Source organism: Agelaius phoeniceus, chromosome 11 (genome assembly GCF_051311805.1).
Source record: "Agelaius phoeniceus isolate bAgePho1 chromosome 11, bAgePho1.hap1, whole genome shotgun sequence".
Lineage (NCBI taxonomy): Eukaryota > Metazoa > Chordata > Aves > Passeriformes > Icteridae > Agelaius > Agelaius phoeniceus.
In genome coordinates this window covers 22,094,617-22,114,902 of record NC_135275.1, presented here as the reverse complement: position 1 = coordinate 22,114,902, position 20,286 = coordinate 22,094,617, and the positions used below count along the sequence as shown (strand labels likewise).

Below are 20,286 nucleotides of genomic sequence, written 5' to 3'. Positions count from 1 at the left end.
GAAAACACTCCCAAGACCATCAGTGCAGCCTTTGACCAATCCCCACCTTCCCAAAGCACTTCCAGCACCTCCTCCCCACCATTGCAAACACCCAAGCCAGTAACAGGCTCTGAAATCTGCCATGCTCAGAGCAATGGCCCCAAATTTTAGGTGGGGAAAAGCAGAGTCCAGCCAAATCTACCTGTATCAGATGGATGGGAGCAAGCAGCAGTGATGAGGGGCAGTTTTCCCAACAGTTCACCCCCAAAAAAGGCTTTAGGAAATGTCCCTCAAAGCCAGGAGAAGCTGGAAGGGCAGGTCCTGACCCCCTGCAAAACCCCTCTGATAATTACTTGTTAATTACATTCCCCTGGTTCTCATTATTTCATTGTAACAATTCCCAAACATTTTCTTCAATTATTATCCCAATTTTTTCCATCCTTCAGACAAATTCTGGCAGTTGAGCCTGACTACACTTGGGATTGGAAACTGAAGAGGAGCTGCTAAAATCACAGTTCCTGCCTGGAAATGAAAAACGGAGAGAAGAAAGAAAATTCCCTTAAATATTCCCCAACCAAACCTTCACTTAAAAAAATAAAGCAGAAACATTGAAAATCCAGGAAACCTTTCCCCCAGGCCTGAGCCTTAGCATGGGAGACAAAACATCCTCACTCTTTCCTCTCAAACCAGCAGCTCCATTTTCCATCTTTCCTCCCAGGTGAAGCACACCTGGAAACCAGAGCCCCACAAGGTGATGTCCTCCAGCACGATTGTCCAGGAGAATTATTATTCTGAGGACGTTTATGGAATTATTATTATTGTGTCCAACTTTCCAGTTCAGCTTAGAGATCAGTCTGGGTGAACTAATTCCATCTCCCTAATGATTAAATGCTTCACATTAATCCAACCCCGAGCAGGCAGGTTCAAGCAGCCTGCCTGCCTCTCATTCCCTGCAATAATTACATCTTGACAATCATTTTGTGCCTCCTTGGCTTTCTCTGAATTTGTTGTTTCTTGAAGGAAGCTCTCCTGCCCCTCCTGTTGCCATCTGTCCCCACGGGCAGACAAACCATGGATTTCCAGACTGGAAAAGCTGCAGGAGCCAGGCAGGGGAACAGCAGGAGGGAATCCCTCAGGACACAGCCACAAACCAGGGAATTACAGCTCCTTCCATGCTGTGGCCAGAAATGTTTTGACACAGAGGGTGAAATTCAGAAAGAGAACCTCTGGATTCTTCCTAAATAAATCTCTGAGCTTCTCCTGCAGAGAATTCCCTGAACTTCCATCCCAGTGAATCCCAGAGAAACCCCTCTGACCTCCTTCCTTCTGCTTATCACACATTCCCAGCTGGGGAAAGGGAAAAAGGGAAAAGAAAGGGAAAGGGAAAGGAAAGGGGAAAAGGAAAGGAAGAAAAGAAGGAAAATAAACTGAAGGAAAAAAGAAAACAAAAAAAAAACCACCCCAAAACAATCAAAAACCAACCAACCAACCAAAAATCCCCCACCAAACAACAACCAAATAAAAAACCAAAAAAAAAACCAAAACAAAACCACCAAAAAAAGCCCAAAACCCCCACAACACCCCCCCCCCCAAAAAAAAAAAAAAAAAAAAAGCAAACTTTTCTGGGCAGGAGGAAGGAATGGATGCAGCCAGAGTGAGCAAATCCCTGACAGGGGCTTTTCCTCCAGCCCCTCTGGGGTTCAGGCAGGCTGTGTCCCACTGAAGCTGCCCCAGGGTGCAGCCAGTTCATCTACAGAGTTGGTTTTTATATTTTAACAGGTAGGGGGTATATTTTATTTATTTATATATTTTTATTTATTTATATTTTTATTTATTTATTATATTTATATATATTTATATATATAATATATATTATATATTTATTTATATTATATATTTATTTATATTTATATTTATATTTATTTATATTTATTTATATATTTTAACAGTGTAGGGAGTGTGGGACCAGAGTTTTTTAATGACAATACCACCACAAAATGCCCAGAACGAATGGCTTTTGCTGCTGCTGTATTCATTATGCAGGCAGAGCTGGCCCTAATTAGATAATATGAGATTTCTTGGCTCACACCAAGCAATTCAGAAGAAAGAGCCTCGTTATTGATGGGACAAACCACACAAAGCAATGGAGCAGAGTTTAATAAAGCAGAGAAGTATCAAAGAGAAAGGTTTTAATTCTTAATAAGTAGATCCATGGGTTTCATTAACCAGCATTCAAAGGGGTTTTTTTCGGGTTGCTTTTATTACATAATTAATTAAAGCCTGACCAATAAGATAGATTAGCCCAATGGAATTGCATCTTGCATTAATAGCAATACTAATTAATCACTGAGCTGCAGCATTCCTCTGCACTGAGGAGAAATCATCCCAGGGTAAATCTGGAGAGAAAGCTGGAAAAGAAAGGGGAAGGATGGGCTGAGCATGGCTTTGGGATTGTGATGATCATGGCCAGTCCAGCTGACAAAGGGCAGAAATAAATGTAAAATAAACTTTTTTAATGGCATTTCTGAGGTTTTAAATGTACTTTCTAACCCATTCTAGGGACCCACCCTTGCTCTGCCCTGTGCTCCATCTCCTCATCCCCAGGGTGAGCAGGGAGTGACAAACCAGGACTGAGCCACAGGGGATGATCCCAACATCTCTGTGAGCTCACACAAACAGCCCCAACTCCAGGGAATCCCAGATGTGACATCAGACCTCCTGCTCTTCTCCTCATCACACATTCCCAGCCAGGAATAAAAAGGGGGAAAAAATAATGGGAAAAAAGGTGGATAAAGGAAGGGTAAGGAAGGGAAGAAAAGAAGAGAGGAAAAAAGGAGGAAAATAAAGGGAAAGGGAAAAGAAAAAAAAGGAAAAAAAAATCCCAAACAACCCCAGCTGTGTTGAATCTGATTTTTCTGCCACCAAATGATGATAATTATCCTGCCTGCTCTCCTCCAGCTCCCCCAGATCCCAGCTCTGCCATGGTGCACTCAGCTGCAGGCAGGGAAGCAAAAGGAAAGGAGAGGGAATCATTTGCACATAAATATTAAAAAAAGAGAATTTGCAGCTCTCACATAATTTGTTTTTTCATTAAGCAGCGTCTGCGAGCACGGGGATATTTGATCTATTAAAAATGCTTATTTAAATACTCCTTCTAGAGTTAATTTTTCCTCCTGAAGGCTGCTGTAAAAGCTCCATCTCCTCTGGAACTCAGCAGGGGGAAAAGCAGTGTTTTTTCAGGCCAGAGGTTTGGATTCCACATGAAGTTCTGTGCCAGAGCCACGCTGCTGCCACAGCACGGGGATGGTGATTCATGGAGCTTTCCAAGAGCCATTCATGGTAGCAATGACTTAGCCCCAGTGAACATTATAAATAATTAACAGTATGCAGATTGCCATTATTGGAAAGCCCCCCGGCCTTACCCAGCGAGTAACTTCAATTATTCAAAAGTATTAATAAACACTGAAATATTATTTTTTTTCCCCTTCACTTAATTTGTCTGGGTGTTTTGTATTTTAGAGCACCTGGCTCGAGTGTGGAAAAGCCAAGGGAGCTCTCCCTGTGATCTTCCAATGCCAAGGGAATTCTCCCCAAGGGAATCCCTCCAGATTCCAGGAAATGTTTCCCATGATCTCCAAATTCTGGGGAGATCTCCCCATGATCTCCAGATTTCAAGGAGTGTTCTCCACAATCTCTAAATTCCAGGGAGTGCTACCCACAATCTCCAAAACCAAGAGAGTTGTACCCATGATCTCCCAAATCCAGGGAGATCCACAATATCCCAAATCCACAATATCCCAAATCCACAATATCCCAATTCCAGGGAGTTCCCCCACAATATCTCAATTCCAGAGAGTTTTCCCCACAATATCCCAGATCCAGGGAGTTCCCCCCACAATATCCCAGACCCAGGGAGTTCCCCCACAATATCCCAATTCTAGGGAGTTTTCCCCACAATATCCCAGATTCAGGGAGTTCTCCCCACAATATCCCAATTCCAGGGAGTTCCCCCACAATATCCCAGTTCCAGGGAGTTCTCCCATGGTCTGCACTGTCCCCAGGGCAGGGGGCACTGGGGCACTCCCAGTCTCACCAGTTGCTCCCCATGGAGACTGGAACTCCTCCCTGGCCCCAGTAAATCCAGCCCTGACCACCAAGGCTGGGCTGGGGCTGCTCCCGAGCTCTCCTCCTCCACAGCCCTGCAAAATGCCAGGCTACAAAAACCTTTGGGGAAAAAAAGGTGCTTTTCAGTTAAATGGTTCCAAAGCAGTGGCCTCTCATCGGTGTGGGCACAAACAAGGCTGAAGGGGCACACAGCAGCTCCAGGGAACATTTATTGGTGCTTTCGGGTGGATAAACCACACAGGAGGTGCTCAGGGGCACAAACTCCCTCCCAAAAAGCAGTTCCAGGCCCGGATGAAGGTGACCATCTCCAGGAATGAGAAGTGCCGTGTCCCTTTCCCTCTCGGAGATGCTGTGGGCAGTGCTAATCCCGCATTTTCAGCCTTTCCCAGCGCCGGGGCCGGCGGGGTTTCCGTGCTCAGCCAAAGGCCCGAGCCGCGGCACAAGGGAGGGCTCTGCTGGAGCCAGCCGGAGCTACAGCCTCACACGCCTCGGGCCTGCTCTGAAACACGCCCGCATTTCACCCGAAAAAAGGCAGTTTCCCATCACATTCTGGGATTTTAAATCCTGCATCACAAGGGATCTTACTCCACTCCAGTCTCCCAGGAAAGCAACAATGGCAGAATGGCTTTTTTGGAGATAATTTCTTAAATGTGGGCTGGAAAAGCTGCAAGAAAAGCACTTGGTCTCACCCAGAGCTGCTCAACCCTCTGGGAGCAGATGAGGCAGCAAGACAAGCTAAGGAATGACAGCAAACAGTGACTCCACTGCTAAATGTGCAGGCACAGGGAAAAAACCATCAGAGCTGGGGTGCTTGCCCCAAAATCAGCATTTCAACCCCTTTACACTCACTTCGGAATTGACTCTTAGAAATCTGAATGCAGCAAAAGTAAAGCAAGGCAAAGATCTCATTATCCAAAAACCCAGAGGAACTTTAAAACCACTGCAAAATCCCAATCACCAGTGTTCAACAGACATTTCCCAGGAATGTGGAGCTTGATCCAGACCCAGCAAATGTCCTGGCAGCCCCAACAGCCCCTGCACCAGCACTGCAAACCAGGAAACAGCACAGAGATAATGCCAATCAGACAGAAAACAAATCCAGGAGGGAAAGGCAGCAAAGGAGAGACAATAAATCAAAGTGACGGTCAGACAGCTCATTTCCACATTCCTGTTCTCAAACCCAGCACAAGCTGTTTCCCAGGCTGATTCTCCATGGGCTGGAGAGAGCCCAGCAAGGCTCTTGGTGCAGAATTCCAGGTTTTCCATGGACTGATTGGACAAAGGACTGGGAATCCCAGCAGGGAGGTCAGGACCTGCTCATGAGACCAGAAGTGCCACACTTGATTCCCCCACATCAATCCCTGCTCTCAGCTGCCCCAAAACCCTCATGGAGAGAAGGGGGAACAGGGGGAGAAGAAAAGGCCCTGTTGTTTTGGGGTAGGTTTATTCTCCTGCAGGAAGGATAAATGGGATTGTCCCAGCTCAAACCAGATGAAATCCCGGTGTACAGAGGGTGCAGAGAGATCCCCTACAGGACAAACACACATCAGAGTAGTCAAACACACTATTTGTTTAATGGAGATTTGCAAAAGGCAAGCCAAGAGTTGAAAATTCAGGACATTTCATGAAAGCACATTTGGTCCTCTTCCAAGTTTCCTCAGTTAAATACTTCATGGATAAATAACAATTAAGCATACATGGCACTTTCAGTTCAGAAAACTTGATATTGCACATGATACCAAGAAATACAAGAGTCTATTTCAGCAAATGATTCCAGCACTGTTATCAGCTCCATTTTGATGCCATTGACTTGTACAAAAGCTCATTTTAGTGCACAACAGGTGCCCTGTCCTTACAGAGTAAAAACGTATCCAAGCAGTTTTAGAACAAAGAGGAAGAAAAGTTGGCTCCTGAAGGAACACAGAGTCTTTTACCAGCAGCTTCTGGGAGGATAAAGAGCATTCCTATGGAAAGATGACTGTCACATCACCTGGCAGCAGAAATCCCACACCAGTCCCCAAGGGAAGCTGACCATGTTTGCCTGGAAGGCTGCAATTCCTGTCTGGGCTGCTCTCATTCTCAGCCACCTTTCACTACCCCTGGCAATCACAAGGAAAACACGATGGCAAAGCAGTTGTGCAACTTCCTCACAGTCCTGGAATTCTCTCTGGAAAGCTCTGGGATGGATTCTGTGCACAGGGCTGGGACCCTGCCCTGGGGTCAGGAGTTCAGAGAGCACAGTCACAGGAGAGTGGCCAGAGTCACACTCAGGGAGCTCACCTGGGAGTCAGGGACAAACCTGGAGCAGGAGAAGCCACCAGGAGCCTCAGGGTGTGTCTGTCCTGTCCCTCCTGGTGTCCTGGCCATCCCCACATGCTGCCCACGCTGTGAGCTGACCCAGCCACTGTGGGATGCTGGGCTGGGCTCCCCCACCTCTGCTCACTGCAGGGCTGGCCAGGAGCAGCACCTGAGAGCCCAGAGCCCTGCGTGGGCAGCAGTGCCCCTGCCATGCTCCTGCCCTCCTCACCCTGCCCTGGCAGCACTGCCTGAACCCCTGCCAACACCTCTCTGCATCACAACACCTCCAACTCCTGCTTTCCCTTCAAACAGACAACTCAGACACTCCAGAAACACCTTTGGCAAAGCCAGTTCGACAGGAGCTGGAATCACCAGCTGCCTCAAACACCAAGGCAACCCATTCTATTGCAGTATTTTAGAAATTTTAACCTATTTCTCTCTCCCCCCTCCAACCCTTCACCCCCTCAAACACACATAATAACACTAAGAAGACTTGATGATTATTTTTTTTGCCTGAATATAAGATTTGACTATCATGGAATAGAAGATTCTACAACAAAGTCCCTGAGATGCATCTGCACATTAAAAGATTCCAACAATAACCTCTCCAGCACAAACTTCATATTTATTAGAAATGTTTTGAGTTGCAACACGTGGTTTATGAAAACCAATGTTGTTGTAAGAAGGTGAAAATACAGCAGATCAAGTTGCCCTCAATTTATGCCTCAATTTAAGTCATTAACCCAAAAATAACATTCTACTACTTCAACTGTAGTCAAAAGTTAGAAGTATATAAACAACCACCAGAAAAAAAAAACCCAACTTGGTATATTAAAATAGTTGTTTTGGCCTCAGTTTGTTGTCATCCCTCAAGCCCTTAACTGCCTTCTTCCTGAAAGTTCACAGATATTTTTCCAGTATCTTCACAAAAACTCCAAACATCTCTTTTTAAGTGACTTTAGGTTCCACTGTATTTTGCAACCAGCTCATCAGAAATACTTTTCCATCTTCCCAAGGAAGCTCAGTTTTCCCTGGTAGCGAAGAGAACTTAAGGCACTAACACATGAATCCTGTCAGGAATGTGAAATAGTTTGTTCTTCATGTCCTGTGACACCAGTTCTTAGCAGCATCTCTCCTGAAAAGGCACTGAAAACTTGGCAAACAAGGAAACTTTGGGAACTTCTGCCTGAGTGGCTTTGCAATTCCCCCTTCCCTGCCCCCCTTCCCTTCCAAAAAGGCACCTGGATTGGTTTGATCACTGCTTTCTGCAGCCACAGGCTCCCACAGCCCTGCAGCTTCTATCAGCTGTGTCTGGGAGGGATGTCCCACTCTACCAGCAGCTCTTACACCACCAGCAGGGATCTTTCCAAGAGTACACAGAGCAGTTTTGTTTCAGCAAACCCAGTGGGTTCCTACCTGAGTAGACCTTTAGGTTGTGTATTGCTAGTCAGAAAAATTCAATAATTCAACTTGGTGTAAAAAATTGCACTTCCCCACTCCTTCCCCAAGCCCCGAGATCATTTCAAATTAAATAGCAGACCCTGCTCTAGAGGGACATTTGTAACACAGCTACAAGGAGGTAGCTAAGTGGCACAGGCCAATTTGCCTTCTTTTTCTTTTAAAATAAATTCAGCCTTCATTTGCAACAACATTTCTCATAGGAAGTCTTGAAACGAGAGCTGTTTGTTCAGCTGGCACGGGAGGTTACCCCAGCTCGGGGGACTGAGCTCCATCTCCTGGGTGTCCAGGGCTGACCACAGGCCAGGGACACCTGGGGGACACCTGGGGGACACCTGGGGGAGCCAGCCTGTGCAGGGAGCAGCTGAAGGGGAGGAATGTCTGCAGAGGATGCCAAGCTCCTCCCAGGTTCCCCTGCAGAGTCCCTCAGATCAGCCCCACCATTCTGTCGATCTGTCTCATGTAGTTGCTCTTCAGGGGCAGCAGGTACCTCCTCTCATCAGGGACTCTGTTACACTGTTGAGAAAATTTACATCTTTTCAAAGACTCAGATCCAAACCCAAGCAAGCCATCCCCTCTGCAATCCTCTCAGATCCTCCCAGTACAGAAAACTGTACCCAATAACACTTTTTCCTCCAACTTTCCCTCGTTCTTTGCAGACTTGCAGCACAAATCCCATAAATGAGCAGCAAGTGTTTCCTCAGTGCAGGCTGCAGCTTCCAAACACACAGCACAGCTTGTTGTGCAACTGAGATTTCCTTCACTATGACAACTGTGAACGTTTAAAATAATGCTCTTTTCCTGGAGCTCTGTGGGGAGGAGGGAAGGAGATTTTTTAAATTGTCCTTAACTGCTCTAGTGGCAGGTGTCCCTGCCCATGGGGCTGGAATGAGGTGATCTTTAAGGTCCTTTCAACTCCAGCATTCTGTGATTAAAACAGATCTGTTTTGGTTGGTGATGGGCACTGGAGCCACAGCTCTGGGGCCAGTTGAGGCCTTGCTGAGAAAGGTCCCCTTTCCATCCCCCAAAACCACACTGACAAAGACAAAGCTGGGTTTGGATGACCCTCTGCTTCTCCCTTTGCCCCTGACAGCAACAATGGAGAGTTTTAAGGGCAAAGAAAAGGGGAAAGGAAAAAGAATTGGAAGTAAATTAACAAAGAACAAAACAATTGCTGCAAAGCACTTCGAAGGGGACAGGTTTCACCTTCACCAGCATCCCACACATGATGCCATTTATGCTGCTGCTGCAAGTGCTTTTCAGGGGAGCTCCTTGGGCGTTTGACATTTCTAAAGGGAACTCTCTACAGCAGCCCTGCCTGAGGCTCTGTGTGTCCTGGCTGCCCTCCCCAGGCCCAGGCAGGAGCAGCCTGGCTGCTGCTTACGTTGGAGCTGAAGTTGGCTGCCTTGAGCTCGGAGGCTTTGGCCTTGAGGCTGTCCTCCCCTGCAGGCAGGATGTCCTCCCACAGCGAGCTCCGGAACCGCTCGTCCACCGACACCACGTGGCCCTCAGTAGTGAACATGAACTTATTCCCAGAGCTGTGCACTGGGTTCTCTTCATCAAACAGCTGAAGGAGAGATGGGAGACACAGGCACTGTACTACATCAGTAGTGAACATGAACTTCTTCCCAGATTTATGCACTGGGCTCTCTTCATCAAGCAGCTGAGGGAGAAATGGCAGAGACAGGCATTGCAGGTGTGCCCCATCCTTCACCTCCCACTAACAAGCAGTTTGGAACAGGTACTCACGCTTTGAAGGATCACACAAAAATACCTTTTAGTGCTAAATAATGCTGGAGCAAATGGAAATAAATAGTCTTAATGCAAGGGATTGATCTGAGCAGTTAGAAGAGGAGAGCAGAAGAAAAACTTCTCACACAACTGAAAGTGCCCTTATTTTTCTAAGCTGCTCTGTGAGGCATTTCTAGGCTGGCATCTACTCAGTCACAGATTTATTTGGTTTTCTGCACTAAAGGAGATTGAGAACAGGGGCTTAGGCAATGCCAGCCCAAATGCTTTCTCCAGTGAGTGCCAAAGCCCAGCAGGCAGAAAGCAGAGGCTGCCCCAGGCAGGAGGGCTGCAAGCAGCACTTAGCTGAGAGCAGAGCAGCAGCTCCCTCCAGTCCTGCTCCCTCTCCTTTCCAGCCTCTTCCCAGAGATCTGCAGCTCTCCAGGTGCAGGAACCACACCTGGGCAGCTGCCCCAGCTCAGAGAGTGGAGTGAGGTCAAGGAAGAGGAGCTCAGCCTGAATCACCCCCATACACAAACCCCAGAGCCCAGCCTCAATCACCCCCATGCACAAACCCCAGAGCCCAGCCTCAATCACCCCCATACACAAACCCCAGAGCTCAGCCTCAATCAATCACCCCCATACAAACCCCAGAGCTCAGCCTGAATCACCCCCATACACAAACCCCAGAGCCCAGCCTCAATCACCCCCATGCACAAACCCCAGAGCCCAGCCTCAATCACCCCCATGCACAAACCCCAGAGCCCAGCCTCAATCACCCCCATACACAAACCCCAGAGCCCAGCCTCAATCACCCCCATACACAAACTCCAGAGCCCAGCCTGAATCACCCCCATACACAAACTCCAGAGCCCAGCCTCAATCAATCACCCCCAGACACAAACCCCAGAGCCCAGCCTCAATCACCCCCAGATACAAACCCCAGAGCCCAGCCTCAATCAATCACCCCCAGACACAAACCCCAGAGCCCAGCCTCAATCACCCCCATACACAAACCCCAGAACCCAGCCTCAATCACCCCCATGCACAAACCCCAGAGCTCAGCCTCAATCAATCACCCCCAGACACAAACCCCAGAGCTCAGCCTCAATCAATCACCCCCATACACAAACCCCAGAGCCCAGCCTCAATCACCCCCATGCACAAACCCCAGAGCCCAGCCTCAATCAATCACCCCCATACACAAACCCCAGAGCTCAGCCTGAATCACCCCCATACACAAACCCCAGAGCTCAGCCTGAATCACCCCCATACACAAACCCCAGAACCCAGCCTCAATCACCCCCATGCACAAACCCCAGAGCTCAGCCTGAATCACCCCCATGCACAAACCCCAGAGCCCAGCAGGTTGTCATTAATGATACCCTCCCCCCAACCCAATTAACAATTAACAATTAGTAACCTCTGCCCCCTCCTGTGCCATTTTTGTGCAGTGCCTTGGCAGTGAGGAGCACACACGTACCAGGTACAAATATTTACAGGTTTCACTGAGGAAAAAGCTCTCCATTCGATCCTCCTTGGTCTTCTCCACCACGTGGTGCAACGTGGCATAGCCACACCTGCAACATTGGACAGGGTTTGGGTTCAGCTCCAGCTCTCCTGCTCTGTTATCCCCTCACTTCAGAGCATTCCAGCTGCCAGGGGGAAGCTCAAATGGAACAAGTGTGTTGTGCAACACTCACTGCTTATTGCTCTGTGATCACCTGAACCCCACTCACCAGCAATGTCTGACCTGGCCACTCATCACACCTTTGTCTAGAATATGAGTCAATTAATAATAAGGAATAAAAATTCACTGTCTTCCCCCTGAGCCTTGCAAGAAGTTTAGCTCCTCAGTATTAAAGGATTCACTGCTGCTGTCTTGAACAGGAAGCTGATATCCTACAGCATCTGCCTTAGGGGCCATCCCTCAGTTAAGCTAAACACCAGGAGGTGAGAAATAATCTTGCAGGATCCCTAGGAAAAATCCCAACTACTGTTTTCAGCAGCTGATCATCAACAATGCATTTGGAAAGGCAGTGATAAAATTCCAAAGGTATAAAGTTGCCACTGGACTGTAATTTCATTTTCAGATGGGAAAGAAAGAAGTGCTCAATAAATAAATCATCACTTGTGGCTTTCAAGAAGGGCTGGGTTTTCTGGTTTACCTACATGTGGCAGACTGGATTCTATACAATATTTGTATAATAAAATGTAGATATATAGCACTGAGAGAAGAAAAGAACATTGAAGACTGACTTTGCTTTTGTATATTTTTCCAAACTCTGCAGAATATCCATTCCCACATGAAGGTAAAACGGGTTCTTTGTGGCCTAAATAAGGAAGACAGACAAGAGTTAGAGTCAGCAATTTTGAAATCCTGTAAAAATAACACAACAAAGGCCTATTGGTACCAGAGTCTTGTGTATCACAGCAAACTTATCTTTATGGGAGCATGACTTGGATTAGCCAGTGCAAACTTCTCACATTTGCTTTAGAGCAAATCCTAGAAAACCTGCAGCAAATCCAAACTCTCTGATCCCTTCCTTGTAGGCAGACAGTTATTCTAGTTTATTGTATCTGTGCCTGGGTAGTATTGCAAGGAGAGCTCTTATATTTACTTCAACAATTTTGGTTGAGCAGTCACAGGTCTCTGCCTTATAAAAATCTGCCAGCAGCTTTTAGAAAAGGTTGTTTACTGTTGTTTTTGCCTGCCTTGTAAAAAAGGCTGTTTTTGAAGCAAACAGCAGAGCAACAACATTGCACAACACTGCAGTGCCTGCCCAGAGACTCCACAGGACAAGAGGCAGCTCCAGGGCTGCCAAAATTCAGCTGGCCAGAGGTCAGGGGGATAAAGTGACTTTCTGAACAAAAGCTTTTTGGCCCAGCCATGATGTGCAGCTCAGGGAAGGCAGATACCTGATACAGAAGATAGGTGGACTCCACCAGCTCTGGCCTCAGTGGGTAGAAGGGAACATCTGGGGCCTGCAGCTGCCAGTTGTACCTCTCTGGGAGAGCCCCATAGCGTTTCCAGATGGCATAATAGAAGGCATGGAGGCAAATGGCATCTTCCACATCTCCTATCAGCACCTGGGAACCAGAGCAGCCAGAGATACACACATTTAGTGCTGCAGGCCAGCAAAGATGAGAATGTGGCACCTGAAACAACTCTTCTCCCATAAAACACTCAGAAAACAACCCCCCAAAAGTACTAATGTATTCATTCTTTGCAGTAGAAGCTCTAGCAGAGCCTCACAGCACAGAATACAAATGCTGAGGCTGAAAGAGGGCAGTTGAAAGTCTCAGATCTAGCAGAGAGCAGGCCAGGCCTCCCCACATGGCTGTGTTACTGCAGGGCTGAGCTCAGCTCAGGACTCAGACTCACTCCCAGCCCAGGATCAGGAAAGCTCACCTGCAGGCCAGGGAAGAAGGCCTGAAGAGAGTCAATCCAGGTGTTCATCAGCTGGCCCGTGTACATGTTGACGTTGACGTAGAGGGGAGGGTCCCCTTCTCCTTCATTGCAGGCCTCCCTGCTGCAGGGAACAATGCAGAACAATGCAGAACAATGCAGGAACAAGGCAGGAACAATGCAGGGAACAATGCAAGGAACAATGCAGGGAACAATGCCGGGAACAATGCCGGGAACAATGCAGGGACAATGCAGGAGCAATGCAGGGAGCAATGCAGGAGCAATGCAGGGAACAATGCAGGGAACAATGCAGGGAACAATGCAGGGAACAATGCAGGGCAGTGCCTCTGCCTGGGCAGCACACAGCACACTGCCACTGCTCTGCTCTGCTGGGCTCCTTGTGACAGGAACCCAAACACTGTCATGCTCTAGAGGAGGTAATTCATATAGGGATGTTAATTCATACAGGGAGCATGTCTTAGAGCTCTGCCAGCAGAATTTCTACCAAAAGTCATGCTAGGCAAGATGAGGCTTTCAGAAGAACAAAGCAGCCAATTTAATACATTTCTTTTGCAGTGCCAGACTTTTCTCAGCCTTTATGTTTATACATGGGACAGGAAGCAGTTTGGCTTCTCTGCACCCCATCAGGTGCAAGGAATGAGGAGACTACCATGGAAAGGAGATTTTGCTTCTTACAGTAAAAAGGGGAACAGATTTTCTAGAGCCTGACACAAAGCACTACAAACAGATGTTTCAGATCCTGCTGGAGGATCCACTGCTCAAGGAATTGATGCTGACATGAATCACATACCCTCTCCTCAAGTGGTTCTGAATGTTCTGATAAGCAGAGTTGAACATGTCCAGGTCTTCCTTTTCCCCAAAGAGGATGTAAGACTTCAGCAGGTACTCATAGAACGAATCTGACCCTGCTCCCAGTCCACTCTGCTTTCCAACCCAGTGACCAGTCTGGATATTCACAACATTTCCTTTCAGAACAAACAACAAGTTTAGTCTGAGGTTGCTGAGCGTATCAGAGAGACACAATCCAGTCAAGACTTGGGAATATCACAGGTTCAGAAATTCCCAAGGAGGAAGAATCAAAGATTAACATCAGATGAAGTGTTACAGTGGTGGATTCATCTGAGGACCCACACACATGCAGTTATTTTAAGAACTTTGAGTCATCTGCCAATCTGAATTATATTAATGGGGGCACAAATCAGGGCCTTCAGTTCCATTCCCCAGTTTTGTGAAAAATTTGAGTTCAAAATCTGTGCCCTAAGGAATCTTTCAGAGACTCCATTTTTCTTGGAAAACCCCAATGTGCCATTAGTTCAACACAAGCCCTGGGTACACAAGGAGAACGTGACTGAACAGCTACAGGGGGAGCAGAAGGACAAAGGTGAGGACACATGAGGACAAAGCAGCAGCCAGACTTTACCTAGCAGTCCAGTGTGATTGCTCCTGAGGCTCCACAGGGCCTTCACAGCTCTCCTGGCCACCCACTCGAAGGTGGAATCTCCCAGCAGCCTGCTGAGGATCCCAAACTCCACCAGCAAGGACCCAGCTCCTGCTGTGCAGGTCTCGTTGTGGCTGTCTGGAGGAACCCCCTTCTTCAGGTTCACCTGTGGACAGGGACAGGCAGGCTGCACTCACAGCTGTGCCCACAGCTGCACCCTCACCTTTAGGACAAGCCTTTCTTGTCGTTGGTGCACAATGTGCAGCATGGAATGTGCACAGAGACACAAAACCAGCACTCTTGGAAAGCTTTCCTGGAGAATTCCTGACATTCTTCTTCCAGCTTTCCAACACCATGCCTAAAGTGGGCAAGCCTCATTTTTCTCTTATACTTGCTAACCCTTGCAAACTTCACTTTTTCATGCCTTCTACTAAGCATTCAGGCTTTTCCTTCTTTGCTGCACCTCAGTTTGTGCTGGTGAAACCAAGAGCTTCCTCAATGGATGCTCCTCCTCTTCCCCACGGGACACAGTGCTGAAGGGAAGTTACAGCACCCTCAGCTGCTTTACCAGGCCCTGAACAGAAGAGAAAATTCCCATTTCTATAGGGGGAAAAGCAGTGCTGCTGTCTCCAGAAATTAAGAGCAGCCAGGCAAGTGCTAATTATAGTTTTGCAGTTTAGGATTGTTGCAGTAGTAGTGACATCCTCCTCCTTGCCAACTGCATCTGCTTAAAACAAGAGGCTGCAGCATCCAAGAATCCCAGAGTATTGAGAACCCACTGAGCAGTCTTCAGGAAATTACAAATTCCAAGCTCAGTATGGTAAATACTTCAGAAGAGTTTTATGCTAATATAATTGTTTTAGTAGCAAGTCACCAATAGAGTCACTTTCCTCCTCTTTGCCTTCACAGTACTCCTTGTTGCTGACAGTATTGTTTGCTGCTGTGTGACACAGGGCAGGGAATGCTCCACCAACTAGCAAGGAACAAATGACTCCTGACCCACAGGGAACAATAAACACAGTGAAAATCAGCCCAGGGAAAACATTTACTAGACAGAAGGAGCAACTTGTACTATCCACATCACCACAACTCAGGGCAGTTTTCCCTGTGTCACTTCAGAATAACTTAGAGCAGGCTCAATACCCCAAGTGCACATAAAAGGGCACAAAATTAAAGTTGCAGGACAGGTGAAACTCTGCTTTGAGCCGATTCCCCCAGGGCTGCTGTGTCACTCACCCGAGGATAGGGAATGCCAGTTTTGGTGTTCTCAAAGGCTGGCAGCAGCCTCACTGCCAGGTCATGAGCCAAGTGCAGCAGCTCATTGTCATAATCCTTAATGGTCATGTCACCAAAGGGCTGCTTGGTGTCTGTAATGATGATGTGGGCAGACAGCAGGCTTCCCAAAACCCTGTGGGAAAAGGAAAACTCAGGTTTTCACTCTGTTCTGAAGCTCATTCTTCACCTGAACACCTTACTGCTGTCATGTCTGACAGAATTATTACTTTGTGCTCCTTACAGGCACTACACAAAATGACCTGGTTTTCCCCCAGCAGTAGTGAACACATGCAGAAGTCATGCTGCTGTCAGCCACAGTTCCAAAACCTGGTTCTGCAACATTTACCTAACCCAGGAGTTCTTGTAACAAATCTGTTTAGGAGTGAAGACCTCCGTGTCCCTGCAAATGGCAGGAAGGGTGTTACATAAACTTAGTACTCACAAAAAAGAAAGCCTAGCCAAGTGAAGCAGGAATAAACACTGCTGGAGGCACTCAGAAAACAAAAGCCTTTAAAATCAGACAGTATCTAAACCCATTTCCAACAAAGAAGAGTCTTTTTCTTCTAAAATGAAAGTGAAAATGAGCAGAGGTCCATGAACCAAAAACAGAGCAGGGAAAAGCTGTCCCAGGGCTGTTTGCTGATCAGACCACAGATCTGAGTCTCTGCTGCAAGCAGAGTCTGCAAGCACAGAGCCAACCACTGCCTCACTGCTCCAGGTCACACGGGAATGATTAAAATTGTTTCCTATATGAAAGGATGGAATATTTTCATAGGAGATTAAGAAACAACTTACTTGAGGAACCATTTAGGGAATAAAGCCTGCCAAAGACCTCCTAATCAATGATTTCACTGTGAATTCCACACACCAAGTCTTTAACCTTTAAAGACAGAAACTCAGCACCACATACCTGATTGTTGCCTCAAAAACTTGGACTGTTGAGTCTTTGTCAAATGAAACTGTGTCAATCACCAGCTTCACTGCCTTCTGGAATTCTGAGGAGTTTCCCATTACCTGTTACAGAAAAACAAAGCTAGTTTGTACAATTGTTGTTTCAGAAGAGGGTTGGGGAAGAGTTCACATTTTAGCCCAGCAATCAGATTTAGCACACTGAGTATTCAAACTGCCTGAATTATCAGTTCAAGAGTTAAGCTCAGTTTAAAACATAACATAGCTTGCAGAACAATGAAGTTTGATTGAATGTTTATTTGACCAAAGGCCAGTCCAACCTTTCAGGTTCCCAACCCAGCACTGCACACTCAGGAGTTCCCCTGTGCCTGCTTCCCACAGGTCTAACCCAGGACGTGATTTCCACTGCATCCAGAGACAGATATAAGTTCAGTCTGAGCTTTGGGAGCAGGAATGTGGAAGGAAAACACAGGTTCCTGCTTGCCTGAGCTCATGAAAAGGCTGGGACATACCTACATTTCTAACCAAAGTACTGGGTGCCAGCTGTCCCCATTACCCAGACCCAGTGGGGAAACATCACGTGTTGGTCTGAGCAATGAGGAGCAGAACAGGCTTGCCCCATGCAGCAGCTTCTGAAACACACAAGATTTAGCAACCAGAACCTTCACATTTGAGAAAAGAAGTCAAGCACGGCCCCACTGGTGATGGAGGACAGGAAGGCACTGTTACCAGGCACGGAGCACAGATCCCAAACTTCTCTCTCAGTAAAATCCAACATTTCCCTCACTTCTGCTTTCAGTTCTGCTCAAGCAGGTCCTAACAAATGCTGCAGCCCAGGGTGGAATGGGAAGGGTTTTATATCCCAAAGAGCCAGAGGAGATACACGTGCCTGTGGCTCCTGCACATCAGTGAGCCCTGACACTCCAGAAGGCACAAAACCTGCCCTGGCTGCACAGATGAGAACAGTGAAACCTGCTGGGCTCTCTGAAAATGCCCAGCTCTTCCTCATGACCCCATACCCTAGCACTAACACAGAAATGAGCTGCTCCTCACATTATCTTCCAGTTTTATCAGAAATGCAGGTGAGAAGCAGCTTTACAGGTTTTCCCCTCCCTCCTTTTACCACTTCACACAGACCTGTGTGTCAGTCAGGCCCTCTCTGCCAAGTGAAACACCAGAGCTCTTCCAGCCATTGGGCACACAATGAACCCTCCTCCTGATGGACCTCTCAGCAACTCACAGCAGTTCCAGCTCAAATCCGCCCGCCCTGGGCATATCCCAAAGAGATCTCGTCTGAAACTTGGGGAGGAGCTCCAAAATTTCCTCCGTCTCTTCTGGAAATCTCTGCTGCCATCTCCAACTACTCTCATTCTGTTACCCCCACGTGACATTGCTGGTTTATGATACAGCTGCTAGCTCATGATCCAGCTGTTAGCTCGTGATCCAGCTGTTTGCACCACCTGGGCAAGCCTTGGGGAGCTGCCCCAGCCAGGGCAGGTCCCAGGGTGGCCAGGGCAGTCCCTGGAGTGGCCAGGGCAGGTCCCAGGGTGGCCAGGGCAGTCCCTGGAGTGGCCAGGGCAGTCCCAGGGTGGCCAGGGCAGTCCCTGGAGTGGCCAGGGCAGGTCCCAGGGTGGCCAGGGCAGTCCCTGGAGTGGCCAGGGCAGTCCCAGGGTGGCCAGGGCAGTGTCCCCACAGCGAGGACTCACCGCCAGCGTGTCCAGCGCATCGATCAGCGTCAGGGAGTAGTTCCCCAGCACATCATTGATGTTCAGGTTGGAGCTGGAAGAGCAGAATCACAGAATTGTTAAGGTCAGAAGAGATCCGTGCAGATCATCCAGTCCAAGCCCCTGTGCAGGCAGGGTCACCTGGAGCAGGTGACACAGGAACTGTCCAGGTAGGTTTGGAATGTCTCCAAAGGGGGAGACATGACTCCTTGGGCAGCTGTCCCACAGCTCTGCCCCACTATGGAAAGTTCATTTCAGTACCTGAAAGGAAACTACAAGAAATACAGAGAGGGACTGGAGTGACAGGACAAGAGGAAATGGCTTCCAGCTTAAGGGGAATAGGTTTATACCAGATATTAACAGGAAATTGTTCCCTGGGAGGGTGGGCAGGCCCTGGCACAGGTGCCGAGAGCAGCTGTGGCTGCCCCTGGATCCCTGGCAGTGCCCAGGGCTAGGTTAGACAGGGCTTGGGACACCCTGGGGCAGTGGGAGGTGTCCCTGCCATGGCAGGGGTGGCACTGGGTGGGCTTTAAGGTTCCTTCCACCCAAACCATCCCACGTTTCATACAGAGATGGACCTTGCTTATAGCCATTTAGTATTTTAGCTTATAGTCATTACCAACTGTCCCCTGGCTGGGCCCAGCCTGGCCCCAGGGAGGCACACACGGAGCGATGCCCACCCCGCAGGGCCCCAGCAGCCGTTCCCCAGCACACATTGACTAACCCGGCCCCAGCAGCCGTTCATTAACCCGTCCCCCCAGAGCCGTTCATTAACCCGTTCCCTCAGCAGCCGTTCATTAACCCGTCCCCTCAGCAGCCGTTCATTAACCCGTCCCCTCAGCAGCCGTTCCCCCAGAGCCGTTCCCCGCTCCCGGCCGCACTCACGGGTCGCGGCGGTCGGGCCCGCGGCCGCGGCAGTGCAGCGGGTCGAGCTCGTCGCGGGGGAAGGCGTGCTCCATGTAGCTGTCGTAGCCGAACACGAACATGCCCCGGGCCGCGTCCCGCAGCCGCGCCCGCAGCTGCGGCGGGAAGGCGCCGCTGTAGCGCCGCTCGTACTCATCGCCGCCCGCCGCCGCGCCCCACAGCCGGGCCCCGCGGCCCGCAGCGCCCGCGGGCGGGCCGGGCAGGGCTGGCGGCCGCGGGCCGGGGCAGGGCAGGCGCGGGTGCAGGCAGAGCCCGCGGGCCAGCGCGGGCAGCAGCGCCAGCAGCGCCTGCAGCCCGAGCCGCAGCAGCAGCAGCCCCAGCACCACCGACCGCCATCGCATGGCCGCCCGCGCATAGCGCAGCGGCGCCGCCCGCGCCGCGCCGCGGCCCCTTTAAGAGCGGAAGGGAAACAAGGGTTGGGAGCGGCGCAACGCCCGCCCACTCTGCGCTGCTATTGGTGGAGCCGGCGCGGAGGCGGAACCGACCTCCGACCATTGGGCGCGCGGTGTGTCAGTCAAAGGCACCGCCCGGCGGCGTTAAAGGGGCGGGGCAGCGCGGGGCTGTCGTGGCACGGCCGGCGCAGGGTCAGGGCGGGGCCGGCAGCGGCGCGGCCTCCCCGGACAGGCCCGGGCCATGAGCCCTGCTCGGCGCCGGGCCCTGCCCTGCCCTGCCCTGCGGGCACTGCCGCGCCACAGCTCTCCCGGAAAGGCCCCGGGGTGCCGGTGACAGCGGCTGGGCAGCAGCAGGAATTTCTCCGTGGAAAGGTGCTCAGGAATTGGCACTGTCCAGGGAGCTCTGCAGTGCCCATCCCTGGAGGTGTCCCAGGAATTCCTGGAGGTGGCACTCAGAGCTCAGGGCTGGGGACAAGGTGGGGATGGGCACAGCTGGCACTGCCTGGGCTGGGAGGGCTGTGCCAGCCTCAGAGATTCCGGCATTCCGTGGCCGCGGCTCCTGCAGCCGGCTCGGAGCCCCTCGGGCCTGCCCTGGAGCACAGAGCG

General features: G+C 49.5%; 1 protein-coding gene across 2 annotated transcripts; it reads right to left on the bottom strand.

The window, feature by feature from the left end:
* Nucleotides 1-5,656: 5,656 nt before the first annotated feature.
* Nucleotides 5,657-19,689, bottom strand: EDEM1 (ER degradation enhancing alpha-mannosidase like protein 1). 2 transcript variants are annotated; one of them, XM_054639914.2, is made up of 12 exons: nucleotides 19,250-19,689; nucleotides 18,347-18,419; nucleotides 16,642-16,745; nucleotides 15,693-15,864; nucleotides 14,439-14,622; nucleotides 13,809-13,983; nucleotides 13,001-13,118; nucleotides 12,508-12,678; nucleotides 11,848-11,921; nucleotides 11,072-11,168; nucleotides 9,245-9,427; nucleotides 5,657-8,376 (listed from the first exon to the last, which is right to left on the bottom strand). In XM_054639914.2, the coding sequence occupies exons 1-12, from the start codon at nucleotides 19,627-19,629 to the stop codon at nucleotides 8,287-8,289; spliced, it is 1,821 nt and encodes a 606-aa protein (XP_054495889.2). In that variant the 5' UTR covers nucleotides 19,630-19,689; the 3' UTR covers nucleotides 5,657-8,286. The 2 variants fall into 2 exon arrangements, with proteins under 2 accessions (XP_054495889.2, XP_054495888.2); XM_054639913.2 differs by having other exon boundaries at nucleotides 13,001-13,121; nucleotides 19,250-19,685.
* Between the last annotated feature and the right edge of the window lie 597 nt (nucleotides 19,690-20,286).

What these genes read in the sequence shown, in the direction of transcription:
- EDEM1 (XM_054639913.2), bottom strand. Translation starts at nt 19,629, where the DNA reads ATGCGATGGCGGTCGGTGGTGCTGGGGCTGCTGCTGCTGCGGCTCGGG. An exon ending in CTGGCATTCCCTATCCTCGG is followed by an intron (nt 14,623 to 15,692) that starts GTGAGTGACACA and finishes CCCTGTCCACAG; the next exon opens with GTGAACCTGAAGAAGGGGGT. An exon ending in CAGCCAACTTCAGCTCCAAC is followed by an intron (nt 8,377 to 9,244) that starts GTAAGCAGCAGC and finishes TTTTCTCAACAG; the next exon opens with TGTAACAGAGTCCCTGATGA.